Here is a 24,489-nt window from a genome sequence, read left to right as displayed (position 1 = left end):
ATTTACTACTCTGCAATGCTCTTGCTGTAAATAGGAATATGTTCCCATTCAGGATGGGATTTTCATGCTGGGCTTTTTCAGCCCAGCATGAAAACCCCATATAAAACCCATATAAACCCTGGTTTATAGGGCGTACAGGTCTGGAAAGTCTGCAAACATAAGGAAAATGTAATTTGATAACGTCCAGGATTTAAAATTTTGAGAATTGCATAAAAACAGTGGAATATTACAGGAAAAAAATAGTGTTCTTCAGTCATTTTATACTGCTTCTAAAAGTTAGGTAGTTGTAGACCCAGTGTCGTTTCACATCATGTGATATACTGTATGCTGTTGGAAGAAATAATCTTCACCTATAGAGCAATACAGCCAAACCGTTACCAACAAGCCCTGATGGAATTTTTAATGAGAAATGTAAAGTTTTTATTGGTTATCATACGAACGTTTTTTCTGTGAAATTGTGTCACATTCCCAGATATGTAGGCCTATATGTGTCCAGCTACTGTGACTGAGCAAAGACCGCTTACAGAGGCCAGTTCCCCAAAGACCACCACACCCTGTCAGCAACACTGTGGCCTCATCACTAGACCAGAGCCTGGCTGGCTGACTGTGCCAAACAGTTCCCCTCCAAGTCAGCCAAGGCTCCTGTTGAGTGAGGATTATGTCATGGTCCTACAGAAACCTTCTATATTTCCAGTTTTGCCTTTTGACAGCTGGCAGTGTGGGGAATATTCCAAAACCCTGTCATAACCCAAACTGTTGAAGATATAAAATGTCAAAACTGTCAAATCCACCTATGTTGCCACAATTCTTGAAAATGTAATTCCCAACAAAGGACTGTATTGCAATACTAAATCACAACATGATGCACAAAGCAAGGCAAAACTGGGCCAGTGTTGCAACCATATGAAGTTTGTAACAGTGACAGAAAACGCAATCAGGAATCACGTGGAATTGCAAATAGACCTTCAGCTACAGATTCTCCACAGTAGGTCAGATAATTAAAATATATGTGTTCGTATCCTATGTATGTTTTGTACATATTAGTGTAGAAGTTTAATGTGCCTCCAGTTTTATTGTAGTTTCATCACTTAGTTGCTGGATGTGGATTAAGATGCTTTGCTGCCAACATCATTTACAACACCACTGTCGTTTGCATCCGAATCAGAACATGTTGTTCCTCTCACAAGTGATGACCAGCTGTCTCTACTGAAATCTCTGTGGATGGCTCTCATGCTGCCTTCAAGCGCTCCTCCTAAGCTCCGACTTCTGAGACCCACAGTCGTATATATATATTCCCATGCTACGCTAGCGATAGGGAAAAGCAGACACTAAAATATCATACTACTAAATACTTTAAAATATCAGTATATTTGGAAGAAAACTAGTTTAATGATACGAGGCTGAATATCGCGCTGTTGAATCAGACACAACAGAGTCTGGAAGAGGAAGCGACCACCGGACCGGAGCGATGTTTCAGCCGCAGCTAAATTAAGCTAAGCTGCTAAGTTTCTCCGTGATTCATCCAGAAGAGCTGAATCTAACACAAAAAAACAACTAGCTTTACAATATAATATCGGAGCAGAGATGTGGCGCCACTATTACAACTTATGAGGCCGAATATAGTGCTGTGGAATCAGACAAAACAGAGTGTGGAGGAGAGGGCGACCACGGGAGCTGTAAAAGCGTCAGCCGAGAGAGACGCACCTGAGAGAGCCGGGGGAGGCTGAACACCTGTGAACGCCCGGTGATGATCGTCAGGGGGACAGACAGAAAACTCCGCGCTGCAACAAACTTCACGGTGCTTTGGTGAACCTGACTTTGTTTTCTGACAGAATATTATATCGGACTTTGCCAACTCTGAATACAGAACAGCAGCGAACAGCGACTGTGTTAACTTTCCCTGTAACTTGCGGCTACATCCAGCGGCACCGTTCAGCACTCGGTAAGTTGATCCACTGACTCCAGCGCGCTGGTTTGTTTTATGATCCTTTGAAAACGGGTGCGATTTATCCAGACTCAATGAGGAAAAACATTTTGTAAATGAAAATAAGCCTCAGTAAAGAGATATAATGCTACTTTGTCTCTGCTAACTTTGTCTTTGGTGCTACATTGGAACACACCGCCAGAGTCAGTGACGTGCGCAATGCATTCTGGTTGTTGTAGGATTCCCCCTTCTACAGCCATTTTTCTCAGTTTTCTCTGGTCATAGGGCTCCAATTTAAAAAATAATTGCACATTTCTACTACATCGGTGACCTAGTTTTAATAAATCATGATATTCACAGCAGTGAAGTAGGCCTTTAAGTTGAGAAAAGTTGGTAGCAGTTGTTCCTCTGAAAATAGAGATTGTTGGATATAAGTATTGTTTGCTGATGGTGGCATCCACTGCAGCTGGTTGATATGGAAACAACGTATGAGTTGGGCAACACACTTTTCATTATCAGCACAAAATGCAGTTGGCAGAGCTTTTTCGAAAAAAACACAGACTATGTCACATCTGCCAATTAAATAATAATACTAATAAAGCTTTATTGAGTGTGTTTCACAATTGTGGATATATCATCATAGAAATCCCGACTTTCTCAGGTTTTACAGGTTTGTTGGGTCGATCGTGTGCACAAACGTCGTAAATTCAATATTTCCGATAGCACATGAATGCAGCATAAGTAACGAGGGAGAGAGGTGGGTGTGACGTCATGGCATGGTGCCTCGTCCATGTTTGGAGGAGAAGAAGAAGTTTGTCAAGGTTCGACAAACTCCACACACCATTCAGTTGGGCAACAACTGGAGTCTCTTAGTGGAGGGATAACCGTTATAACATAGCCTTTCATATTGCTTTTGAGCTTGTAATTTTCAATATAACTTTATATCATGTTTTTTCCGAGTTGACCTTTCTCATTTTATCATTATCATTATCTCAAAACACCGGCAAAGACCGGAGCGAGCTGTTCTGGTTTACGTTTCTTTTCCTAGCCAGACGACACATAACGGTTTAAATCGCTGTAACCGTTCACTAGCCTAACGTTACTCTCTCCGCCTTGGAAGGACCGCGGGCTTTTTTCATCTTTAATTAAAAATTGCTTGTTCTTCCGTGAGTCCCCCAGCATCCGCCGGGCGGTCTCGTATGAGCGCTACCGAGGGAGGCACGAGGGGTCGGGGGCTCCGCCAGCAGACCGGGGCTTCAGGATGAAGATGCCCAGAGGAGGACGCCTGTTCCTGGCGACGTGCCTCGGCTCGCTCCTCGTCGTCGTCTTTTACTTCCAGAGCGTCACCAAGCCAGGTAAGACCACACACATAGCCTTAGGAAAAAAGAACTGTAGTAACCCTATAGTAACACATTTAAAATGATATTATAGAAATAACACAACAAAACAATTACAGGCATTGGGCTATAGTGATACCATAGGAGATAAGAAATACTATATAAACTCACCATAGAGTGCCACAGACTTATTGTAAGTCCCAATAGGAACATTATAGCAATAATGTAGCCTAGTGTTTTTTCGTAGTAGCTTGGTGGTATCACATGAACCTCCATTACAAAAAAGAATAAATAAACGTTTAAAAGGACACTATAGCAAAACGGATTTAGGCTACTACACGTCAAAAGTCTGGAAATAGGCAATAGGCTATGGAAAATGATATTGTCCAATGTTTCTAATGTTAAAAACTAGCATAAAAAGTCAAAAAATGTATGGGAACATGTTGTTCAGTCTCTATACACATATAATGACTACACATTTTATGCATTTGTAGACTCACATATCTTATTTGATGTGAATAATGATCATGAATAATAATCACCTATAGAGAAAAAATTCCTAGTTGTTAGTCATATTGTCCAGCCACTATCAGCATACATTATACTAAACACTGACCAATGCAATGGAAAATGGGCAAGGGGCCATGGATTTAGGGTTATCAAAGCTATAAGTCCCTATAGGAATATTATAGTGATTTTTCATTAGGATTAATTATAACCAGGGATTACAGTAGCATGGTTTTCGCACATGCATTAATTGCAATCCATCACTCAGGTCTTTACATGGGGCTGTCTGACTCCCACCTTTAGCAGTCATGTCAACATGATGTGGGTGATTCATGTGTGTTTGCTGCCAATATACAGTGTATTCCTGGTGCTCTTGTAAATTTTAGGACCGCTGGCACAATCATTTAAACACGATCAGATGTGTGTGTGTGTTTGTGTGTGTGTGTGCACGCGTAATAATACATTGAAGTCTGAATGAAATGAAGTATGAATAAGCTCACTGTGAAGAGGGGAATGTTTTGAAAGCCCCCCTCCTAGAGACCCCAACGCATTCCTCTGCCTTTTCAACCCAACTTTCCCCTCCTCTCCTCCTCTCGTTTCCTCTCTTTCCCTCTCACATCTCCTCTCCTCTCCTCTCCTCTCCTCTCCTCTCCTCTCCTCTCCTCTCCTCTCCTTGTCTCTGAGCCTATTCTGAACAGAGGAAGACAGATAGGCCCCAGGAGAATGAGAGAGGTCAGAGTTACTGAGAGAAAGAGAGAGGGAGAAAGAAAGGCAGAGATGATTGATGTAGGCTCACCGTTTATGCTGAAGCAAAACAGCACATGGGCATTGAGGAGAGAGAGGAAGAGCATGTGATAGGGGTAGGCGGTGGGAAAGAGAGAGTAGGAGAGGGGAGAAAGGAGGAGAGGGGAGCGGAGAGGAGGGAGATGAAGGGAGCTGGAAATGAGTAGATAAATCAGTGAATGGGTGTTTTATTGAGATGGAGTAGGAGTGAGTTGAGGGTGCGGACAGTGCGCTCTAGGTGAGAAACATTTCAAAACAAAATGTTTTGCTAATGTGGCACGCTTTGGTGAGACATGTCAAAGCACATCAAATGATTGAGTCATCCTGTTGTCATATAAAGCCAATTATATGTATTGATTCTAAAAAAAAATACATAGCAAATACAAAGAGCAGATGAAAAAAACCCTGGTAAAAATAAACAGAATCATCACATTCATACTTTCAATTTGTATATTTTTTGCTGGAACTTGACTGTGTTACATTTGACCAAAATGTCACACTGCACCTTAACTTTCTCCAGGACACACCCCACCCGTGTGTTTTGATGCAGCAGTTCAAAACCACAGCAATAAATCAACTTTTGACCACCAAACCAAATTTATGCAAGGCTGTCAATGGGAGGGCCTTAGTCTTTCACCTGACATACAAACCACATGCTGCCACACTTACAAGCACCAACAGAGAGGAAATTCTCATTCATGATGGCTATTCCTGGTCATTACACTCAAGTAACTAATAACATTTCCTCACATTACTGTAACTGAGTAGGATTTTTGTGTACTTGTTTAAGTACAAGTACACAAAAATCCTACTCAGTTACAGTCAGAAATTTGACTGTTACTTAAGTAGGATTTTACTGAAGTATTGTACTTCAATTCATTTTAAATCACATCCATTACAGAGGACAGATGTTGAAGGTTCTCCATAAGTATCAGAAACTGGACAATCATAAATTGGCCAATTGTGGAGCCATTCACAGTGAACAGTCATTCAGCAAAGAAGAGAAGAGTAACCTGGGTTTATTTTGTTTGTGCACTTTATTTTATAATTTCCACTTTTTCCAGTTAAAATAATCTACTTTGAATCTGTCCTCTCATCCTTTTAGAATTGCATGGAAAAGATCACAGCTAACAGTGTTCATTTTTCTAAAAACTAACTCAGTTAGTTTCCCAGTACATTTTAATTAAGCTACTTTTTACTTTAACTTAAGTAGATTTTTACACCAGTACTTTTACTTCCACTAAAGTAAAATATCAGCAAAGTAGCAGTACTTCTACTTCATTCTAGTGCTCTAGGACATTCTAGTGTTCTTTCCACAGAAGAAAGCAGTGTTACTACAGGTTTATGTTCCACAAGTTGCGTTATGTTTTGCCTTGTTAGATGTATATAAATGAGACTGACACAGTAGTCCCATTGAACCCCTTCACCAGCTAGGTGCCTGTCCTGCCCAGGCTTGTCTTGTCTAGTTTACAGCCGCACCATTAGCCATGTAGGCCACATGAAAGGCATGGTGGAGCCACTAGAAAGGACTGATTCACAGGAAGTCAACAAAGCACAGGGCTTCCTTAATTACTGTGTATCACGTCAAAGAGGGTTTGAAAACCAAAACCAAATTTCTTGCTCAGTTCTGTTCCATTCTGTTGTGTCGATTAAAGGGAAAATCTGCCTCGTGTGCATGTACTGCATTTCCCAGAATGACTTTTGACCTTGTTTCTTTCAGCTGGGGGTTGTACGTGTAGGTGGGGTGAGTAATAGTTATAGTCACAGCGTAGTAAGAGCAAGGGAGTTCTCCCATTGAGAAAAAGTGAGAGCCACGCTCCTTACTCAAAACGCAACATGTCATGTGGCTGTATTGCTTTCTGGTCTCTTTCCTGCTACTGTGGGTGGAGAAATTGGTCTCCCTGCCTCTTCTGTGATGGATTTCTCCCTGTATGATTGTGACACCAAAACCTGACGTTTACCAGTGATGTTTTAGAACGCTAAACATTTTCTGCTATCATACTGTAAATTGTAGCAGTGCTGGAAATATCTGGAAGTCACGTTGTCTAAGTTTGGCCCATTGGGAATAAGAAAATGCAAGGAACATCGCTAATAGCTGTCTTTAACAGGGTTCATTTTCCTTTAATAGTCTTCATGATTTGAGCTCAACATGTTGACTTTCCACTGTAGCGGATCTTCTAAATGAAACCTAAATGCTCCCATTATTAACTGCGGAAAACAAAATTGTGATGTGCAATAATACACTATTACCTTTGCAGCCCTAGTCATGTATGAACAAGGCATGTTTTCATCCTCCACATCTCAGTTTAGTTAGGCCCACTTTCCAGCTTCATTTGATCCTCACTGCATGTCTCTTTTCTCTCCTGGAGTGATCTGTTTTCTCTGCTCATTTCTTTTTTTCTCATAAAACCCTAATTTTTTACACTGAGCCATGCTCCTAAAGGAGAACAATGCCTTGGAAAATGGGTGGGTAAGAACCTCTGCTTGGACAGATGAATGCCGTAAAATCCATACAGTTTGAAGAATGTCCTGTACTAGGATGGACATACGTCTTGTGAAGAATGTTTTTTTTATCCACAGCGGCTGTGGATCACAGCATCAGTCACTTCACTATTTCACTGTACAAATTGATGTTTGCTTACCTGCCGAAGTGGCTAGCAGATTTATTACACGAACATCCCAGCCACATCCAAAAAGTTACCAGTATACTTTATATACTGAGCCTCTATATGGGTGAGATTCAGTGCCAAGGCTTTCCCTCTTCTACCTCTGTAGATATAAATCTTCTGCCTTGAAGCGAACATCAAAAAAGAACATTCAGTAAAACTCAAGAAGCATCTTGTGAAATCACTTTGTAAATCACTTTTTTCAAAAGAGGGATATCTCATTTTGAAACAACTTAAATTCACATGTTCTCAGACTGTTTCTTTTTTAAAAAAAACCTTGATGCATTTGGACAGTGGCAGGCATATGAGAGCATGCACACACACAAGAAAACACACGTGCGCGCACACAAACACACACATGCACCAGCCTTGCACAGCCACATCTCCCCTTTTAAGCCTACTGTATAATACAGTGCAGGAAGCCGAGTGCATATTATTGTTCTGATCCCATTGTCTGAGTTCCTGTACCAATACACTGGGTTTGGCACTCAGGAAAGAAATACGAGTCCCTCCCAATATGCTATTATAGGCTCATTAGTCAGCTTTATTGCCCTACCAACTGTTAATTTCTTAGGAATTTGATTTGGTGAACTCCGTAAAAGACGATGAAAAGCTACAGTCTTTCAACACTCCTGCATCTGACTTGAGCCTAGAAGTACTGAAGAGGCAAATAAACTAAACCTAAAACAAAAAGACATTGGATTTAGGGAATCTTTAGGGTATCTCTGTCTCTCTCTAGCTATTTCTAGTTTCCATCCAGCTCTCAGGTGAATTTTAACTGGACTTTTCGCAAAGAATACAATGCAAATTAGGTGCATTTCTATCAGCTGGTTTGAAGTGAATACATAGGCTTCCTCAAGGTGGAGCATAGCTTGGTCAGGGAAAGAGACTTTACACTACTCCAACAAATGCATTTCCATCATTGGATACTTTATTGATACAAAAAAATCTGCCTCAAGCCAGTGTAACTGTAGTGTGACAGAGTTATTGAGGAAAATTTCCTGACATTTGCTGTTTCCATTCAGCCTCTCTAATTTGATACATCATAATTTGGATAAAAATACTCCGATGAAAACCCAGCCTCTGTCTCCCTCTCGGTTCCTCCTTCATGTGGTTGCATCCACACATCTTGACTCTGCAGTGCGGTGGTGCAGTGTCTGTCTGTGTGTGTGTGTGTGTGTGTGTGTGTGTGTATGTGTTACCATGTCGAGTATGCTAGCTCAACACGTGGGAGGGTGGTGTGGACTTGTCAGCTTTTACAAGTTAGGTCAAATCCTCACTCTTGTGATAACAGTGCTGATGTGACAAGTCTTCAGCCTCTGCCTTTAAACACTCCAAACCGTTTCTTCTCTCATCAGCCCAGCGCCCCAGAACTAGGTTTGAACAGTGCACCTGATTTCAAATTGTACTAAAAACATAAAGGGTAATACCGCTCGATTTAAGAACTGACATATGCTATTCTTTTGGCCGAGTTGAAATTGACTCTCTGCAAAATTATTAATAATTCTGGGAGACATCTAACCTTGTGGGAGGCAGCTGCCTGACAGGCCTCACTGAGGGAGCAAAAATCCCTCTGGCGCGGGAAAGAGGCTGTCCGCAAAGCGGTCCTGTCTCATTAATGCAAGATTCATTCTCCATTTGGTTCGCATTTTGGAGGCTGTAAGGCAAATTGCCTTTCAGAGACAATAAAGGTTTAGTCTACTCTACTTTACTGTACTCTAAAACAACATTTTTTTCAGATTTCAGAATTTGTTTTTTGCCTGTAACTGCTCAAAAACAGGCTAAACTAGCCTCACCACAGTTTTTACTGACTGCAAACAAGTGAAAAGTGAGGGGAAAGGGCTTCACTTGCTGCCTCTTGGGAACGGTGTGTGTGTGTGAGCTGTTGGGCTGTGTGTGTGGGTGTGTGAGCTGTAGGGCTATGTATGTGTGTGGGTGTGTGTGAGCTGTAGGGCTGTGTGTGTGTAAGCTGTAAGGCTGTGTATGCGTGTCTCGTCTCTTCTCCGCTGACTCCGCTGAGCGTTGTTCTCAACACCTCTTATTAAATGATTTTGTTATTTTGATTAATGGCTACATTGCAAAAGCAAAATACTTTTTTCAAACTATTATATTGATGAAAAAACATCAGCACTTCAAAAAGTCATATCAGCACTGAAGCAGCCCATTGTCGATGTCCAATGACATCGTATATCGGCACAACCCTTCTGCGTACATTGTGCTGTTTACTGTTGCAGTCACCTTTCACAACTTTTCCAGTTCATTTGCCATGCAGCTGTACATGACTTCACATCACAGCGGGTGGGAAAAGCTCCTCTCCCTCGTTCCCAGCTATGGGAGACAATAGTGAATGCTCAGATGAACAGACCAAACTGTCCCCAGGCACAGGAAGAACACATTTCAAAAAAGCAGGTTTAAATTCAGCGGTCATTTTAGGGTTTGAGTGTTCTGTCACAGCTGTTATCACACATACTGATCAAATCTGAGCCGAATAAAAAGGACGGCCACAAATGGATGACAGGATTTTGAAATTAATTTCTGCCAGATATCACGGATGCTCTACAGTGTAGTTCAGTCCCAAAGCAGAATCTATTTTTGACAGTGATGGATTCACCTTCACAGCTCTGATGAGTGCCGGCATCAAGGCTCTGATGGCTCCGGCCCACACACAGTCAAGGAAGCTGGGAGCATATTGTTAAACTGGCACACACACACACACACACACACACACACTGCAGTCATTTAACACCGGCACACTACTTTGTGTTTGCATACATACGGACATGTTTATAAGTACACATACACACATGCTGTCATCCTTTTCTTGAACACATACACATGGACACACTGTAATCTTTGTCATTGAACACACGCACACGACTTTGTGTCTTCTTCCCCACAAACACACATACACACCCACATACACACCCATTCACGTACGCACACTGTAATCTTGGTCACCGAATGCATCGATGCAACTTTATGCACACACGCACGCACACACACACACACATACTGCCACGTATCATCTGAAATAGGCATCGGTGCAGCTGTTGTGAAACAAACAAACAAAAGATGCTGTGATGCCTGTGAGCCCCCCCACAGCGCCGGAGCGCTCACTGCACCACATGCTACACCTGCTGGCTATTTGTTCTGCCTCGACAAAGCCATGCACTGAATGTGTGAGGGGTGTATCAAAAGCCTACTTGTTATTATTCCAAACACGCCGTATCATGTGAATTGTTAAGCCAGTTGCCTTCTGGCTTTTCCCCCTCTTACAAACAGCTAACATTAGGGACTATTTGAAACAGAGGAAACACTAAAGCGTAACTGCGTTTATACGCAGAGACAGGAGCTGGGGGCTTGTTTCTAAAGAAGTGAAACGCAACGGGAAAACTGTCGGCATGCTGAAGTTTACTGAACAAGATGTTATGGTGTAAGGGGCTGCTTAGTTCTAGAGGGAACGCAGCAACATGGCTGCCATAGTGCCATTTGGCCAAAGCCTCTGATCTTCCTTGTTGTAAGCCGGCAGCATTGCTGTTGTATTCAGGTGTAGGTGAGCGGTGTCCTGACTGTGGTTTGTTCTCTGCTTTGTAGAACTTGTGTTGTTTCAGTGATGAGGGAATTTCCCATTGTGGAAGTACTTCCAGTGCAATGGCCCAAACCTTCAACGAACTCCATAGAATCGTACTGAAAATGGCTTGTGATGTTAACAAGCATTCTGCACTGGGGCCACTGTGTCCCTTTCACCTCCATAATGCGTGTGATGTTAACAAGCATTCTGCACTGGGGCCACTGTGTCCCTTTCACCTCCCTTCATCTTGGCCCTAACGTGTGTGCTGTGTTTGTACAGTTGTGTATAATAGCCCATAGTTGTTAGGGCCTCACAAATTGATGGGCTGCCTCCTTGCAGTGTGTCATACCAGAGCCTTTTAGTTTTCTAGAGCTCTAAGAGAATTAGAGGGGCCTGCAGATACATTTCAGGTCAGACTAGACTCTGACATCTGTTTTTTGAAGTGAGACTTTCGCTTATTTTTTTGCAGCAGTCAGGGGGTTCAAAAGCTAAGGGTTGTATTCAAAATCGCTCGGTTCTCATGTTCTCTAGAACATGAATTTTGAGAGGTGTATTCCACAAAGGGAAAGTCAAGGAATTTCAGAAATTCTCAGGGAATATCATGGAATTGTGGGTCACTTTACAGGAATGTACCAGATTGTGTTTTACAACCTTTACCCATTCATTGCATTAGGTGATGGTTTTCAGCTGTTTTTCTCTACAGCAAGCCCAACTGTAGTGGAGACCACTGTTTACCCCTTTAGAACTTTCCTGAGCTGCAAAATGGTAACAAACCAGGAAGGATTTTTATGGATATGGATAACTTAGTTATAGAAAGTCATGGAACAGTAATTGAGAGGAAATCCTGATACTGTTACTACTACTACCACAGCTGCCATCACAGTTGATCAGTTGCTGTGGAGCCACTGATAATGTAATAACTGCTGGATTATGTAATAACTTGAATGAAATGCCCCTCTAATTAGGTTAAACTGACTGGTGATTATTACATCATATCAGGTGTAACATCATTTTAACTGATGATGTAGGCCTAATACTAAGAATACTACAAATGTAATAACTGATCTTATGAAATAATTAGTCAATATTATTATAATATCATCAGTTAAAAGCATGTTCCAACACTTATAAAGTATGATGTAATAATGTGATGTCATTACATTATCCAGGAATGTATTACAGTAACAGGTTTAGTTACATTTTTCACCCATTTAAAGGGACATTTTTATTATCTTTGGACAAGTTATTCCAAGTTATTACATTAACTATGCAAGTGAACATTCAGGAAGGTGTTATTTTTGAAAAAAAATATTTTCTTTTACATTCAGCAGCATACACAAAATAAAGAAGAGCCAACTGCCCAGCTGGAATAACAGTGATCCTAAAGTCGCCCAGTCCTGTTCATTTAATCCCCACCATCTGCAGCACTCAGTCAAATGTCTCTCAGCATGTAGCCGGTGTGACACCTTCAAGTGGAGCTTCCCTCAAAACATGATCTCACCCTCTCTGTTTTCATTTGTGCCATCCTATTTTCCCTATCAGCCGTTTTCAGTTGTGTCGTGAAACATTCATACGTCACAATCCATTGTGGTTCACTTTCAGTTCATGAGGGAAACTTCCATTACGTGGCCCTCACAAAGACAGGCCTTGATTTCAAGCGCTATCAACTTCTGCTGCTGAGAGTCCTCTAATATTGTTCCTCTCTGCCCCTTATGAGATATGTTTAATACAAAAGGAAGCTTATTAAGCCTATAAAAGAGGATGTGCAGCCTAAGAGATCTGCCGTGATGGAAAAAACATAAAATCCCAACAACAAAAAAAACATAGTGACGTATTATTGGGCCCACACACATAGTCAAAAAGCATTTTAACATATTGCTTAACCGACCCCCCCACCCCCACCCCCCACCCCCCTCTCTCTCTGTCCCTCTCTCAGTCTCACTCAACTGATTAGTCACAAGATAGTGAGTGCTGTGTGTTTATGAGGAACCAGACGAATATAAACAGGCTAAATGGGACCTTGTTTGTATCAAGTATAACATTAGGACCTCTTTACATCGCCTGAGAGACTGGTAGGCCAGACCGGCCCAGAGATAGCGGTTCAACATGGTCCTGTTTGGCTGTGTAGTAAGACTGTGGCGGCCTCTTCTTCCTCAACTGTCTGCAGTGTGTCACTTCCTGGGTCTGAGAGGAAGTGGTAGTTTTATGGTGTAAACATGAGACAGAAAGGATGTGAGGTGACAGAGAGATAGGAGAACATGACTTGAGAAGAGGAAGGCGTTTTATGATGATCTGTGTGGAGTAGCCACACAACGTGCACACTGGGTATATGAAATATTAGTACCTGAACATGCTCTCTCCATGTAATAAACAAAATATGACCAAGTGAATCCAGGTAAAACCTTTGACCCATTATTAATTTCACCTATTTAATTAATTCCATAAAGGATAGATGTAGATCAAGGAGAGGAGGTTAAGGATTTTTTTTTAAACCTGGAGATAAGTGAGATGTGGATTGTGTAAAAAGGGAGTGAAACTCAATATTAGGAAGGCATTCCTGATATTTTCTGCGTTCTCAGTGTATATTTAAGCTAAACTTTAAGTTTCTTTGTGTGACAAAAGCAGAGCTAGTGGAAGAGAATATCTAGGCGATGACTTTAGATCAAAATGGTGCCAGTCCATCTAAAGCTCAAGATACATAAAGGTGAAGGCAGAGCTTGATAAAATCAGATGACAGTTTGTTCAGTGGCAATAAGGAGGAGGGATTGGCAACCCTCATACTGGACAAGAGTGGATTAAGAGTTATTGGACTTTCAGTTGTAGCCTGGGGCTGAAAAGTAAATTGAAAAATGTTGAAATCACAACAGAGAGCAGCTTCTCCTCGCGTTATAAACAAGGTATTCTTGTACTGTGTAGAGTCCCTTGCCTACAAATCAAATTACACGTCAGAAAGAATCTTTCATTTTCTTCAAACACAGCAGGGCCTGAGCGTGAAGAGCCACCCATCCCCCAACCACACACACATACACACACACTTTCACACACGTAGAAAAAGCTGTGTCCACATGTATCGCAGTTCTATCACTCTCTCTCAAAACAATGGCTACAGTAGATGATGTTTTGTCATTATCATGCAGCCCTTGTGGAGCCTTCATAGAAGCCCCTCTTTTCACATGCTTGCTACTACTGCAGCACTGTCACATACCTATAGATGACTGTCTATGGATGTCTGTCTTCTCACTATCACCCCCGCTCTGTTGAGTTTACTTGACAAGTTTTCCCCTTAAGCCCATTTGTCATTTACTTTCCCTTTATCAGCCGCATTGTTTCACGGTCAGTGCGGATAAAACACTCAACTCCATGTTTGTTTCCCCCTCCACCGCGTAGCGTTAATACTCAAAAGACAGACAATAAACCATTAATGCAAGTAGAGCCTCCGCCGGCGTCTCATGACCCACTTTCCAACTTCCTCAGGAAGCTTCCTGGGTTGCGCAGACGTGATCAACAGCGCTGTTGACTGAGAGCGTACACACCTCATCCATTATATTCAGTAGAGCCAGAAACTCTTATTTTCATGCATCAGGGCATTCTTCTTCCTAACAGGAGCCCACTGTAAATCGGATTCTCTGAGCACAGCACAATCTTTTATCGTGTATAGAATAAATAACATTTAGTTAGATATTGTATATACACACCTATATAATACATAAATAATTGCGTCTGATATATTCATACAGGCCCAGTGGTGTTATTTCGGGCAGTAGACATCATACAAGGCCTAAGATGTGGCTTGTATGCACATCCAGCAAAGCCTTTCAAAATAGTCCAAGAAGAATTAGATGTCTATCCCTGTATGTTTAGATGATGTGGCACAGATGAACCCAGAGGAAGTCGAAGATTTCGGTGATTCATGTGAGCTCAAGCAGAGAGAGAGGAGGGACTGGGAGAGACTGCATCACTACAGCCTCAGACACTCTCTCAGATTCTCTTATAGTACCCACTCCAGTACAGTCTTGATTTAGGGCTTGGTTTTAAGCTTTGGGTCAGGAACAAGAGTGGTGACATGTTTTTAATGAGGCTGGAGTCCCAGGCCTGCACTAAAAATTCTTAAATTTGCATCCCAATGTGAAACGGTTTCAAAACTTCAAATTTAGATGCTTGATGTGAACAGAGAGAAGAGAAACAGCAGGAGAGAGAAGTCTCTGGCTCTTTCTGGATCACATACTGTTGCACAACCTAACCCTTCCCCTTGTTTTTTATGCTTACTCACTGAGATATGCTTTCCATATGATCACACAGAGCTTTCTCATCATTGTATAGGCCTTGTTCCAAGCAGTTTCCTTCACATACATTCTTCTCTCTCTCTCTCTCTTTCATTCTCTCCCACTGCACACTTTCCTTCCACCGTTCCCACCCTCTCCTCCTCCCTCTCTCCCAGCTTTTTGTGAGATATAAAGCAACCCTATGCATTCTTCTGGCACATGTGCAAAACATATCACTTTCCTCTCTGAGTGCCATTAGCTGCAGAGCCCAACGCTGACCTGCCATCAGCCCTGCAGAGGAGTCGGAGTTCAGGGGGTGGGAGTGGGGGTTGGATGGAGACGACAGAAGTGTTTATAGGGAGAGGAGGAGAGAAGGGGAGACAATGACTGGCTTTCCTTCCAAGTATTTTAATGCAAATTGCGATGTATCGAATTAGAAAGGCTGAACGGAGGCGGCCAATTTCGACACAATCGCAAAAACGTTTTCATGCTTACCCAAGACGGAGTTAATTTATTTGTTTTGGTTTGGATTCTTTGTTTTCGCCTTCAGAAAGCTTGACATATTGCCGACATTAGCTGACACAAAAAACAATAGCATGTGGCCCAATGCAATGAATTTGTGAAATGTCTATTTCCATTTGTCTCATGGATGAGTTTTCTGACGTGGCTCCGTTCTCTCAGGAAGACAATTTGTTCGCTTCGACCCAGCTTTTGGAAACCCACCTAATTAGTTTTTTTATGTGCAATATCTCCAAAGTTTGCTTAATATTCACTTGACAGTTGGATTGTTTAACAAAGTTAATAAAAGGACAGGAGAGGAAAGGAGGAGAGGGGAGAGGGAATAGAGTGAGAGGAGGCAGAAGCGTGTGCTAGAAGAGAGGGGAGGGCAGAAGTGATTGGATGGGAGAAGTGTGCGGATCAAAGGGTGGGAAGAGAGATAAGAAGGTGTGTAGGTGGACAGGGGTCTCTGACTCTTTCCACCGTCTGTTCTGTCTCGTACTGTGTCCACCGCTTAAGTTGCTCTAGATAAGAGCGTCAACTAAATTCCTAAAATGTGAATGTGAAATCAAAGAGCAGAGGGTGAGAAAGAGGGATGCGGCAGCTAGAGCAAAGAGAGAAAAAGAGGAGGGAAGTGGAGAAACGTAAGTTATGGAGCAGGAGGTACAGTGAGGGTTTGAAGGGAACAAGCTGTTCTTATGGAACCTGTAAATGAGAGGAGGGAGGAATTTTTTTAAAAGGGGGATCACGTCATGACAAAGCCGGAGGAGGGGAGGAAAGTTGGCTCTGACTGACCTTCCCTGTAGCTGTACAGACATCTTTGTAAATATGTAAATTAAACCTGCGTCTAAATGGAATACACATTTAAAAAGATGTTTCTCATCTGTGATCACTATAGGCTTGTGAAAACAAATGACAGGTGGTGAGCCTTAAGTCAGTGGTGATGAAGCCAACATAGCATACTGGGTGAAAATCCACCACAAGTCATTTTTTGACACTTGGCATCGCATTTGCTGGGGTGTTACTCATTTGAGATCACTATATAAGCCTGTGAAACGTACATCTGTCGAGACACTTGCCATCAACTGTGTTTTTTCCTTGATGCATAGACAATCAAGAAAAATGTGGTAAGTAACTGTAAACATATGGTCTCTCCATCTCTCTCTCTCTCTCTCTCTCTGTAGCTGTAGAGCCTGGGGTGAAGAGAGGCAGCAGACCAGGGAAAATTAGGAGAAGTCCACTGCAGACCCTCTACAATGGAGACCAGGTGAGAACACACACACACACACACACACACACACACACACACACAAAGTGTATCTGTCAATAACGTCCTCTCTGTTAAGTTTTTGCCATCGCCTGTAAAGACAGAATAACTACTGACTATTGTAAAAAACAACAAAAAAAAACAGTAAGATGCTTTCTGGAAGGTGTAGCTGTAATTTACATATCTGACCTTTTTTGTGAAAAATGGTGGTCATCTACGTGTGTGGACATCTGTGTATTGCTTTGCCTCCAGTACAAAACCACACTTCCCAAAACTGCATTTCACATTACATTTCACGGCACATTTTAAAACTTTGGTTGGCTTTGTCCCACTATGTGGTACATTTCGTCCAATTTTGAGGTTCAGCCATCATGGAGGTGTTAGTCTTTCCAGATGTTAGCTATAACCATGACATTTCCCTTGGAACAATTATTGACTCGGGAAGGAAAAAATCCTCACCTAATTTAATTTAGTGCTACTCACAGATTTGTTTTCTCACAAAATATTGGTTTGGGACACTTTTTGGCATCTCAGTTGAGGTTGTGCTGCAGGGTATTAAGGTCGTGTTAAACTAAAATCTGACCATCTCATATTGTTTTACATTCCTCTGAGGCTGATTGGGTGTGATTTTTAGAATTAATTCAAGGCTATCGCTTTGACTGATTTCACACTGCAGTTCAAGGCCTTTTGGACTTTCCAAGTAATCCAATTATCCAGTGAAGCTATTGTAGCAGATGTAGCTGTCACAGAATTCCCAATCATAACCTGCTGCACTGCTGCTGCTGCTGCACTCTACCCATCCCAAGAACACCTATTCGGAAAATCCTTCACTGTAGGGTGGGGGTGTGGGCGTGGTGGGACTTCTGCAATGGCTACTCTACTGCTTACTACTGCTGGGAAATACAATATATGAGACTTCCCATAACTTCTTCTTGATTAGAAAAAATGACAAATTACAGCACAGATAGGGTGGTTTACCACTATCGTTACTCAGAAGCAGACTTGTTAAGCAAGCAGAAATGCCACTCCTGCTACAACCTGGTGGCTGGTGGAAATGTCTGGTATACATTTATAAATTTATCAGCTTATTAAACTGCTCTTTCCCTTCCTGGGCTCCACTCTGTCACTATGTGACAATGGCGTATAGTACTTTCTGAAGAGGTAATGATTGTGGAAAGTTTAATTTACATCTAAAGTGTGAAGACTCATAACTAAAATTAAATTGAATGATTCATGAATGATTTTGATAGCACATGGGTATAGAGGAGTGTCTCACCCCTGACTCATCTGAATTTGCGTCTTGATGACCATGCTGCTGTTTCGCCACTTAAAATAACTGACTGTTTGAGTCAGGATTGCAGTTGTTTCGGACACACATCTCGCACGCAACAATTTCCAATGAATATTTCTGTTTCTGCTTTTTCCTCTCTGCTTCATTCATACTTTGCTCGGTGTCGTCATGATCACATCGCTGCTAGCAGTCGGAGCTGTCGGCAGCCCAGAGGTCTCTCCAGGGCCGCAGGGATGTGTTGGAGCAGGCGTGTCTGAGCCACACCAGGAAGCGCAGGGTGCTCTCCCCCGAGGACCTCAAACACCTCATCGTGGATGATAAACACAGCCTTATCTACTGCTACGTACCCAAGGTTGGTAAGGGTAGTTGAGGTTATACACCACAGAAAATGTCCACTGTAATAAGGTGTAACACCTGTGTACACAGGCACAGGTACACCTGTGTTTGGATGTGTTTGATATGTCACTTTTCTGTATGTACTGTTAGTATGCATTTGCTTGAAAATAAATACAAAACAAATTCTTCTTCCTCTTAATCTTCTTCGTCCTCTTCTTCTTACTACTTCCAGGTGGCCTGCACCAATTGGAAGCGTGTCCTGATGGTCCTTACTAGCGATGGCCGCTACACCGACCCCCTTGCCATCCCCGCCAATGAGGCCCACGTGGCGGGCAACCTCCGCACGCTCTCCGAGTTCTCCGTCTCCGAGATCAACCAGCGCCTCCGCAGCTACCTCAAGTTCATCTTCGTGCGGGAGCCCTTTGAGCGCCTGGTGTCCGCCTACCGGAACAAGTTCACGCGGAGCTACAACACCGCTTTCCACAAGCGCTACGGGACCAAGATCATCCGCCGACACCGGCCCAACCCGGAACCCGAGGCGCTGGAGAAGGGTAACGATGTTTCCTTCCCGGAGTTCGTCCAGTACCTGGTTGACCCTCGGACTCAGCGAGAGGAACCTTTCAATGAGCACTGGGAGCGGGTGCACTCCCTCTGCCACCCCTGTCTGATCCACTACGACGTGGTGGGGAAGTATGAGACCCTGGAGCCGGACGCGCAGGCCGTGCTCAGATTGGCCGGAGCGGAGGGGACGGTTCGATTTCCGACCTCCGGGAAGAGCACCCGGACCGACGGGGACATGGCGGCGCGCTTCTTTAAGAACATCAGTCCCTTCTACCAGAAGAAACTGTTCAACATGTACCGCATGGACTTCCTCCTCTTCAACTACTCCACACCACAGTACCTCAGGACTCGATGAGGGGGAAGTGAAAGGGGGTTGATATTCGTGCCAGGGATGGAACTTGCCCATTGAGGGTATTTCCTGATACCTTCTCCATCCACATCCAATTCAGTTTTTGGCTAGTGAAGATAATTTTGCACTTTTCCGGTTGCCATGGGCTTGCAGGCTTGTACAATTCCCACCCTTGCCTAGAATGGTCTGTCCATCAGGAGCACTGGCCTCACTATGATTCTCCAACAAAAAACTGTGGAGAATGACTTGGGTTTCTGGACACAATGAGTGGAACTTCCTCAATGGGGGCAAATTGCTTCCTCAGGAGGAAAGACAGGCAGGTCACGCTGTATTGTCCCAAGTTATACGCAGTGAGTGCATGCGTCACTTTGTCAAATGAAAACTGGAGACATCCTCAACATTTGAGAACCATCACCTGTAAGCATCACTTGTTGGTTTGCTCTCCAATGTGAAACAACCAAAAATTGTTTTCTCTCTAATCTCCACCCGAGAAATGAGATTTTATATTGACGGATTGTCCCCAGAATGCGTTTAAAAATACAGGTGACGCATTCACTTTTTTTGCACATGGGGCCTTTCTGTTTGGGCTTTGGGTTCAGTCCGAATTCAGTATTTATTTTTCATTCACCTGGTGGCTGTTTGACTTCCAATTCTCTCCAAGCAACTATTTAGTCAAACTGGGCTAAATTCCCTTTGATTCTATTCTGTTAGGCCTGTATGTGGTTTAGAGTTGGTGTAATGTGCCTTGCTAGACATCCTACAGTGCCTGCTACTACAGCAAACATTCACTCTGACGGCTTGCTTGTCTTAAAGCCAGTGAGCCATAAATAAGAAGTCACCCTTAGGAGAAGCAGGTTCTTCTCTTGCACGAGTATCCGCATGAATGCGCCAACTGTGAAACTGATTACAGCCAATTATCTCAAAGCACCTACAATATCTGTGTAACACCTTTATTTATGTACGTTGAGGCTAAAAGTATTTATTATGAGATTATGGACTCATGATCTCGTGAACATGAATGAATTTTATATGAAAGAGTGTTTGGAGATTTTTCTCTCTTTCAGAGTGAATATTTGCTTGCATGAAAAGTCCATCGCTGTCTTAGCTTTTGCACATTCTGATGCCAAATTGGAGCCTTCCGCAGATTTGTAAAACTTGAATACAGTCATATCACACTCTGTTTTTACATTGTTTGATCAAATCCCAGCTCAAAAAATATTACCTGCCAGTGTTTCCCCTAGGATGGAGTTGTAGAAAAAAAAAAGTGTGCGCTCGCAAAGCGCGCCCTGCCGGGAGGTTTCTATGTGTCTGCCGGCACCAGAAGGGCTCTTGAGGCCTAAGTACGTAGTACATTTGTGCACAGTAATGAGCAGGGGAAATGTCTGTCTAGCTTACATATGAGGTGTCTAAAGATTTAAGAAAATACACGTTTATTGAACATAATAAAAGTATACATCGTTTACATCCACTGGGTGGTAGCTAGCGGCTAGCTAGCTGTCATTCATTCTTCCAATTATTCATTCTTAACTGTCCTTTTTTCCAGAATTAACTTGCATCACCACACTGTTGTATTATCAAACAGTGTTAATTTACTTAAATGTAATGACATTTTCAATGATAAAATAACTTACATTTATGATGTCTCTTTAAGGGAATCCTATCCAAATAATATGTAACGTTAATATCTCTGTGAGGGAATCTGTCAGTTGTCTTTGAGATTGACAGCTTTGGCGCGTCACGGTGGCCCTCGCGCATAGTAAGGAAGAAGAAAACAATCGGTGGAGTGTTTTCCCTTCGGCGAATGATAATCCTGAATCCGTGATCAGCATTGCTTGCTTCATTGACATCTACCCGGTGCTTGTTGTTATAATCGTTGTGCTGACATTATCAGGTAAGCACAAAGTTTCTCGTTCATATGCTTTACTCACAGGTGTGTGAATTGACCTGGATATGAAGCGTCCGTAGCGCAAAATAATATAATGTTAGTTTCTAAAGAGATAAGACGGAGCCCTCTCCTCTCCTCCCCTCTTCTCCTCTTCTCTCCTCTCCTTTGTCCTCTAGTAAAAAAAATGATAATTCAGCAGCGGCGGTCATGCCTACACGACCTTTACATGTATACCTGAGATTCATTTTCAGGGGAACTCGCAGTCAGTCGCTAATTCCAGTAATAGCCTGGATCTCCCCTGTGTTGCTGTCTGTATTTAGCTGTGGGCAGGTAGGCTGAACAAACAGCCACATAGCTGTGGTGGGAGCTGGAGCTGGAGCTGGGTCGGGCCCGGCGCTACGCCTGCTCAGAGCTGCCCTTGTTAGGGCAAACGCAGACACACGAAGGGTTAAACCACCCACAGTCATCGCCACTACAGGGCCTTGTTCAGTCAATGTCATGGAATTTATGGTGGGAATTTATGGTAATGGAGATGTTTATAAATGGCGTGCACTGCAAAAAATATTCATCTCAACGAATCGTTTAATCTAGGATTGAGTCTTAAAGTCTAATTTTTCTTAAAGCAAGTGATAAAATCTTCCAATGGGATGAGACAATTTCATTTTTTTCAACTTTTTTTCTTAAATCAAGCGTCTTTACTAAATACTAGTGGAGTGATCTGCCTTTTTCTGCCTTGTTTCAAAAAACTGTCATTTAGTCCTAGAAAATTCCTGACACTGCATTAGGAACAAGTGGAATTATCTCACTCCATTGGCGGAATATTTGACTTGTTTAAAGAAAAATAGGATTTTAAGACTCATGAGACTGGATGACATGTTAAAGGAAAATTCCACCCTCTGATACTCTTCTCACAGTTATCAATCTGTGATGTTCAATGCATTCCAGGGGTTACTTTGTGGTGAGGTGTTGGAATTTAGTCCACTGGTGTATCCACTTACCGTAAAATGGACATTTTTTGCAGCGTGGAGATTAGTTAAGGTATTTGCTCGAAAAGTAAGCACATTCTGTACTCTAAGCAACTGCCATTTGTGTCATTTGAGTCATTTGAACTACCAGGAAACTACATTTTTTTAACTTTATGTGTTTTAGTCGCATGATTTTGTTTCCCAGCTTTCTCTTGTAAAATAATCTGTCTCGCTGAACATAACCTAGGTTACTCCCAGGCAGGGCCATCGGGGAAAATGTTGCATTTCATCCCTTTAGGCATGCTTTGAAAAGTGCAATATTGGAGTGTGAGTATGGGTAGTGTGTAAAAAAGCTGCGTCTTCATGAGTGAATTCCTCTTTTAATCAAGCCTGATACTTGTGCCACCTTCCTTGTGCCACATTTTATTTTTCTGTGTGGCTCTGACTGCAACCAGGGATTACAGGGTTTTTGTCTATCATGTCCTCCAGTGTAACAGTATGTGATTTAAGCCATATTTTTACAAGAAGCTGTGACTTGCCAAAACCCAATCACGTGCTTCAATGTTGTTGTTTTTTCTCTCCCTGCTGGCTCGATGACATACTGCACTAAATAAACCGTTCCATTTTCTCTTTTTTTTTTTCTGGAAAATAACCAAGGAATACAAAGTACAGTAGAGTAGCTTGTTCTTTCTAATGGATACAACACATGCTCATCAGAAGCGACTAGACGCTGCTGGAGTCCGCAGACGTTCTCATCAGTCAGACCTGTGACTCGGCGCTGGTGATTCATTGTGAGATAGCGAACGCAGCGCGATCAGCGACAATCTCTCATGCACCAGCTTCCCTGCACCACAAAACTGTGAATGTGATAACCGATGTGCACTTGCTGATGTGATGTTTGGTTGGCTGGCTGGTCATCTCGAATTGAGTTTGACTAAATACAATTCCTGAACAGCAACAGTGTGTGTGATCATTTTTTTGTTCCTCACTCACCACACTCACCACACTCATCTCCCTGTGATCTTACACAATGTCAATAATCATAAGAAAATGTACTTGTACTCATTTGGTTATACTGTTGGTTTTTATTAAAATAGAACTATCCAGAGCCACAGAAAACACATGAACACTCACCAGACATTTGTTTGGATTTCCACAGTTCCACAGTCTTTACGCACACAAACGACTCGACACAGGTATGGAAGCTCAGGTGACAGTGACCACAGAGTTTAGCGTGTGTTGATCAAGTCCCTCAACTTAAAAAGTGGCAGTGTTAGCGTTACAGTACGAAGTCTCGCCCACAGAAAGCATGAGAAAAGGGGACAGTGTTTCAAATAAAGCCTCTATTTCCTTGACACTGACATGGTTGTAGAAGTGGACATTTAAGTTGAGACAGTTGTCATTGCTTTGGCATTCAAGGCAATCTTAGATGTACCGTGAAAACGTTGGTGTTGGTGCAACTTCACATCCAGGTATTTTGCTATCACACTCTTCTACCACAGTATTTAAGACAGTGATGTGCTGTTACAAGACAAGCTTAGCTGTGGCCTAAGTCTCATAGCATCATGGTATCACACAGATCTGCTAAGCTCTAGTGAAATAAACTTGAGCTTCTAGTGTAACAGTATCACAATAGAACGCCTGTAGCAAAGCACTACTAATACTGACATACATCACATCAAAGATCAATTATTGACAAGACCACAGGTTATTTTCAGAGACGTCTCGTATTTTTGTGACACCGTCTTTTCTGTGATTGTGCGGCAAACAGCGAGAACGTTCCACTTGATTTCATGAGTGCATTTACACACACGTTTATATTTGGGATAATCAAGTATTCTTTTTGAGTCGGTGCATGTAACAATTATGAGAAATCTAAATGTGATGGCTAGGATATGCAGATATCAGCAAATATACTTCAGGATGCAAACACTGTATCCCATTTACTGTTGTTTTTTGCAATCTGTGACTTCTTTTTCCATGCTAATATTTGCAATCTTATGTTTATTCATTTAAACTGGGATATTCAGAATTGGGATTTGAAGACGCATATACCAAACATAACCTTAAAAGGTGATATAAACTAATGTCAAGAATACTGTGTGCATGTATACACACTCACTGCTGCGCTGATGAGGTTTTATGGTTCTGATAGCATCTTTACATATTCTACTTTAATAATGAACAGTAAGGCTTGGTGGATCCCCCCGTTAAAGGGACTGTTAGTATCAAGTAGTGAGGGAATACCCAGGATTCTCTGCAGCTACACAGTCGTAAACACATAAAC

The 24,489-nt window shown here is 42.3% G+C and overlaps 1 protein-coding gene across 1 annotated transcript; it reads left to right on the top strand.

Moving 5' to 3' along the window:
• The first annotated feature begins 2,815 nt into the window (after positions 1–2,815).
• LOC139916613 (carbohydrate sulfotransferase 11-like) lies at positions 2,816–20,814 on the top strand. Its single transcript, XM_071905541.2, has 4 exons — positions 2,816–3,279; positions 16,733–16,815; positions 18,294–18,458; positions 18,675–20,814. The coding sequence occupies exons 1-4, from the start codon at positions 3,186–3,188 to the stop codon at positions 19,356–19,358; spliced, it is 1,026 nt and encodes a 341-aa protein (XP_071761642.2). The 5' UTR covers positions 2,816–3,185; the 3' UTR covers positions 19,359–20,814.
• The last annotated feature ends 3,675 nt before the right edge of the window (positions 20,815–24,489 follow it).

The sequence above is a fragment of the Centroberyx gerrardi genome, chromosome 14 (genome assembly GCF_048128805.1).
Source record: "Centroberyx gerrardi isolate f3 chromosome 14, fCenGer3.hap1.cur.20231027, whole genome shotgun sequence".
NCBI classification, from domain to species: Eukaryota; Metazoa; Chordata; class Actinopteri; order Beryciformes; family Berycidae; genus Centroberyx; species Centroberyx gerrardi.
Note: the sequence above shows the minus strand (reverse complement) of the source record. Positions and strands in the feature narration are given on the sequence as shown.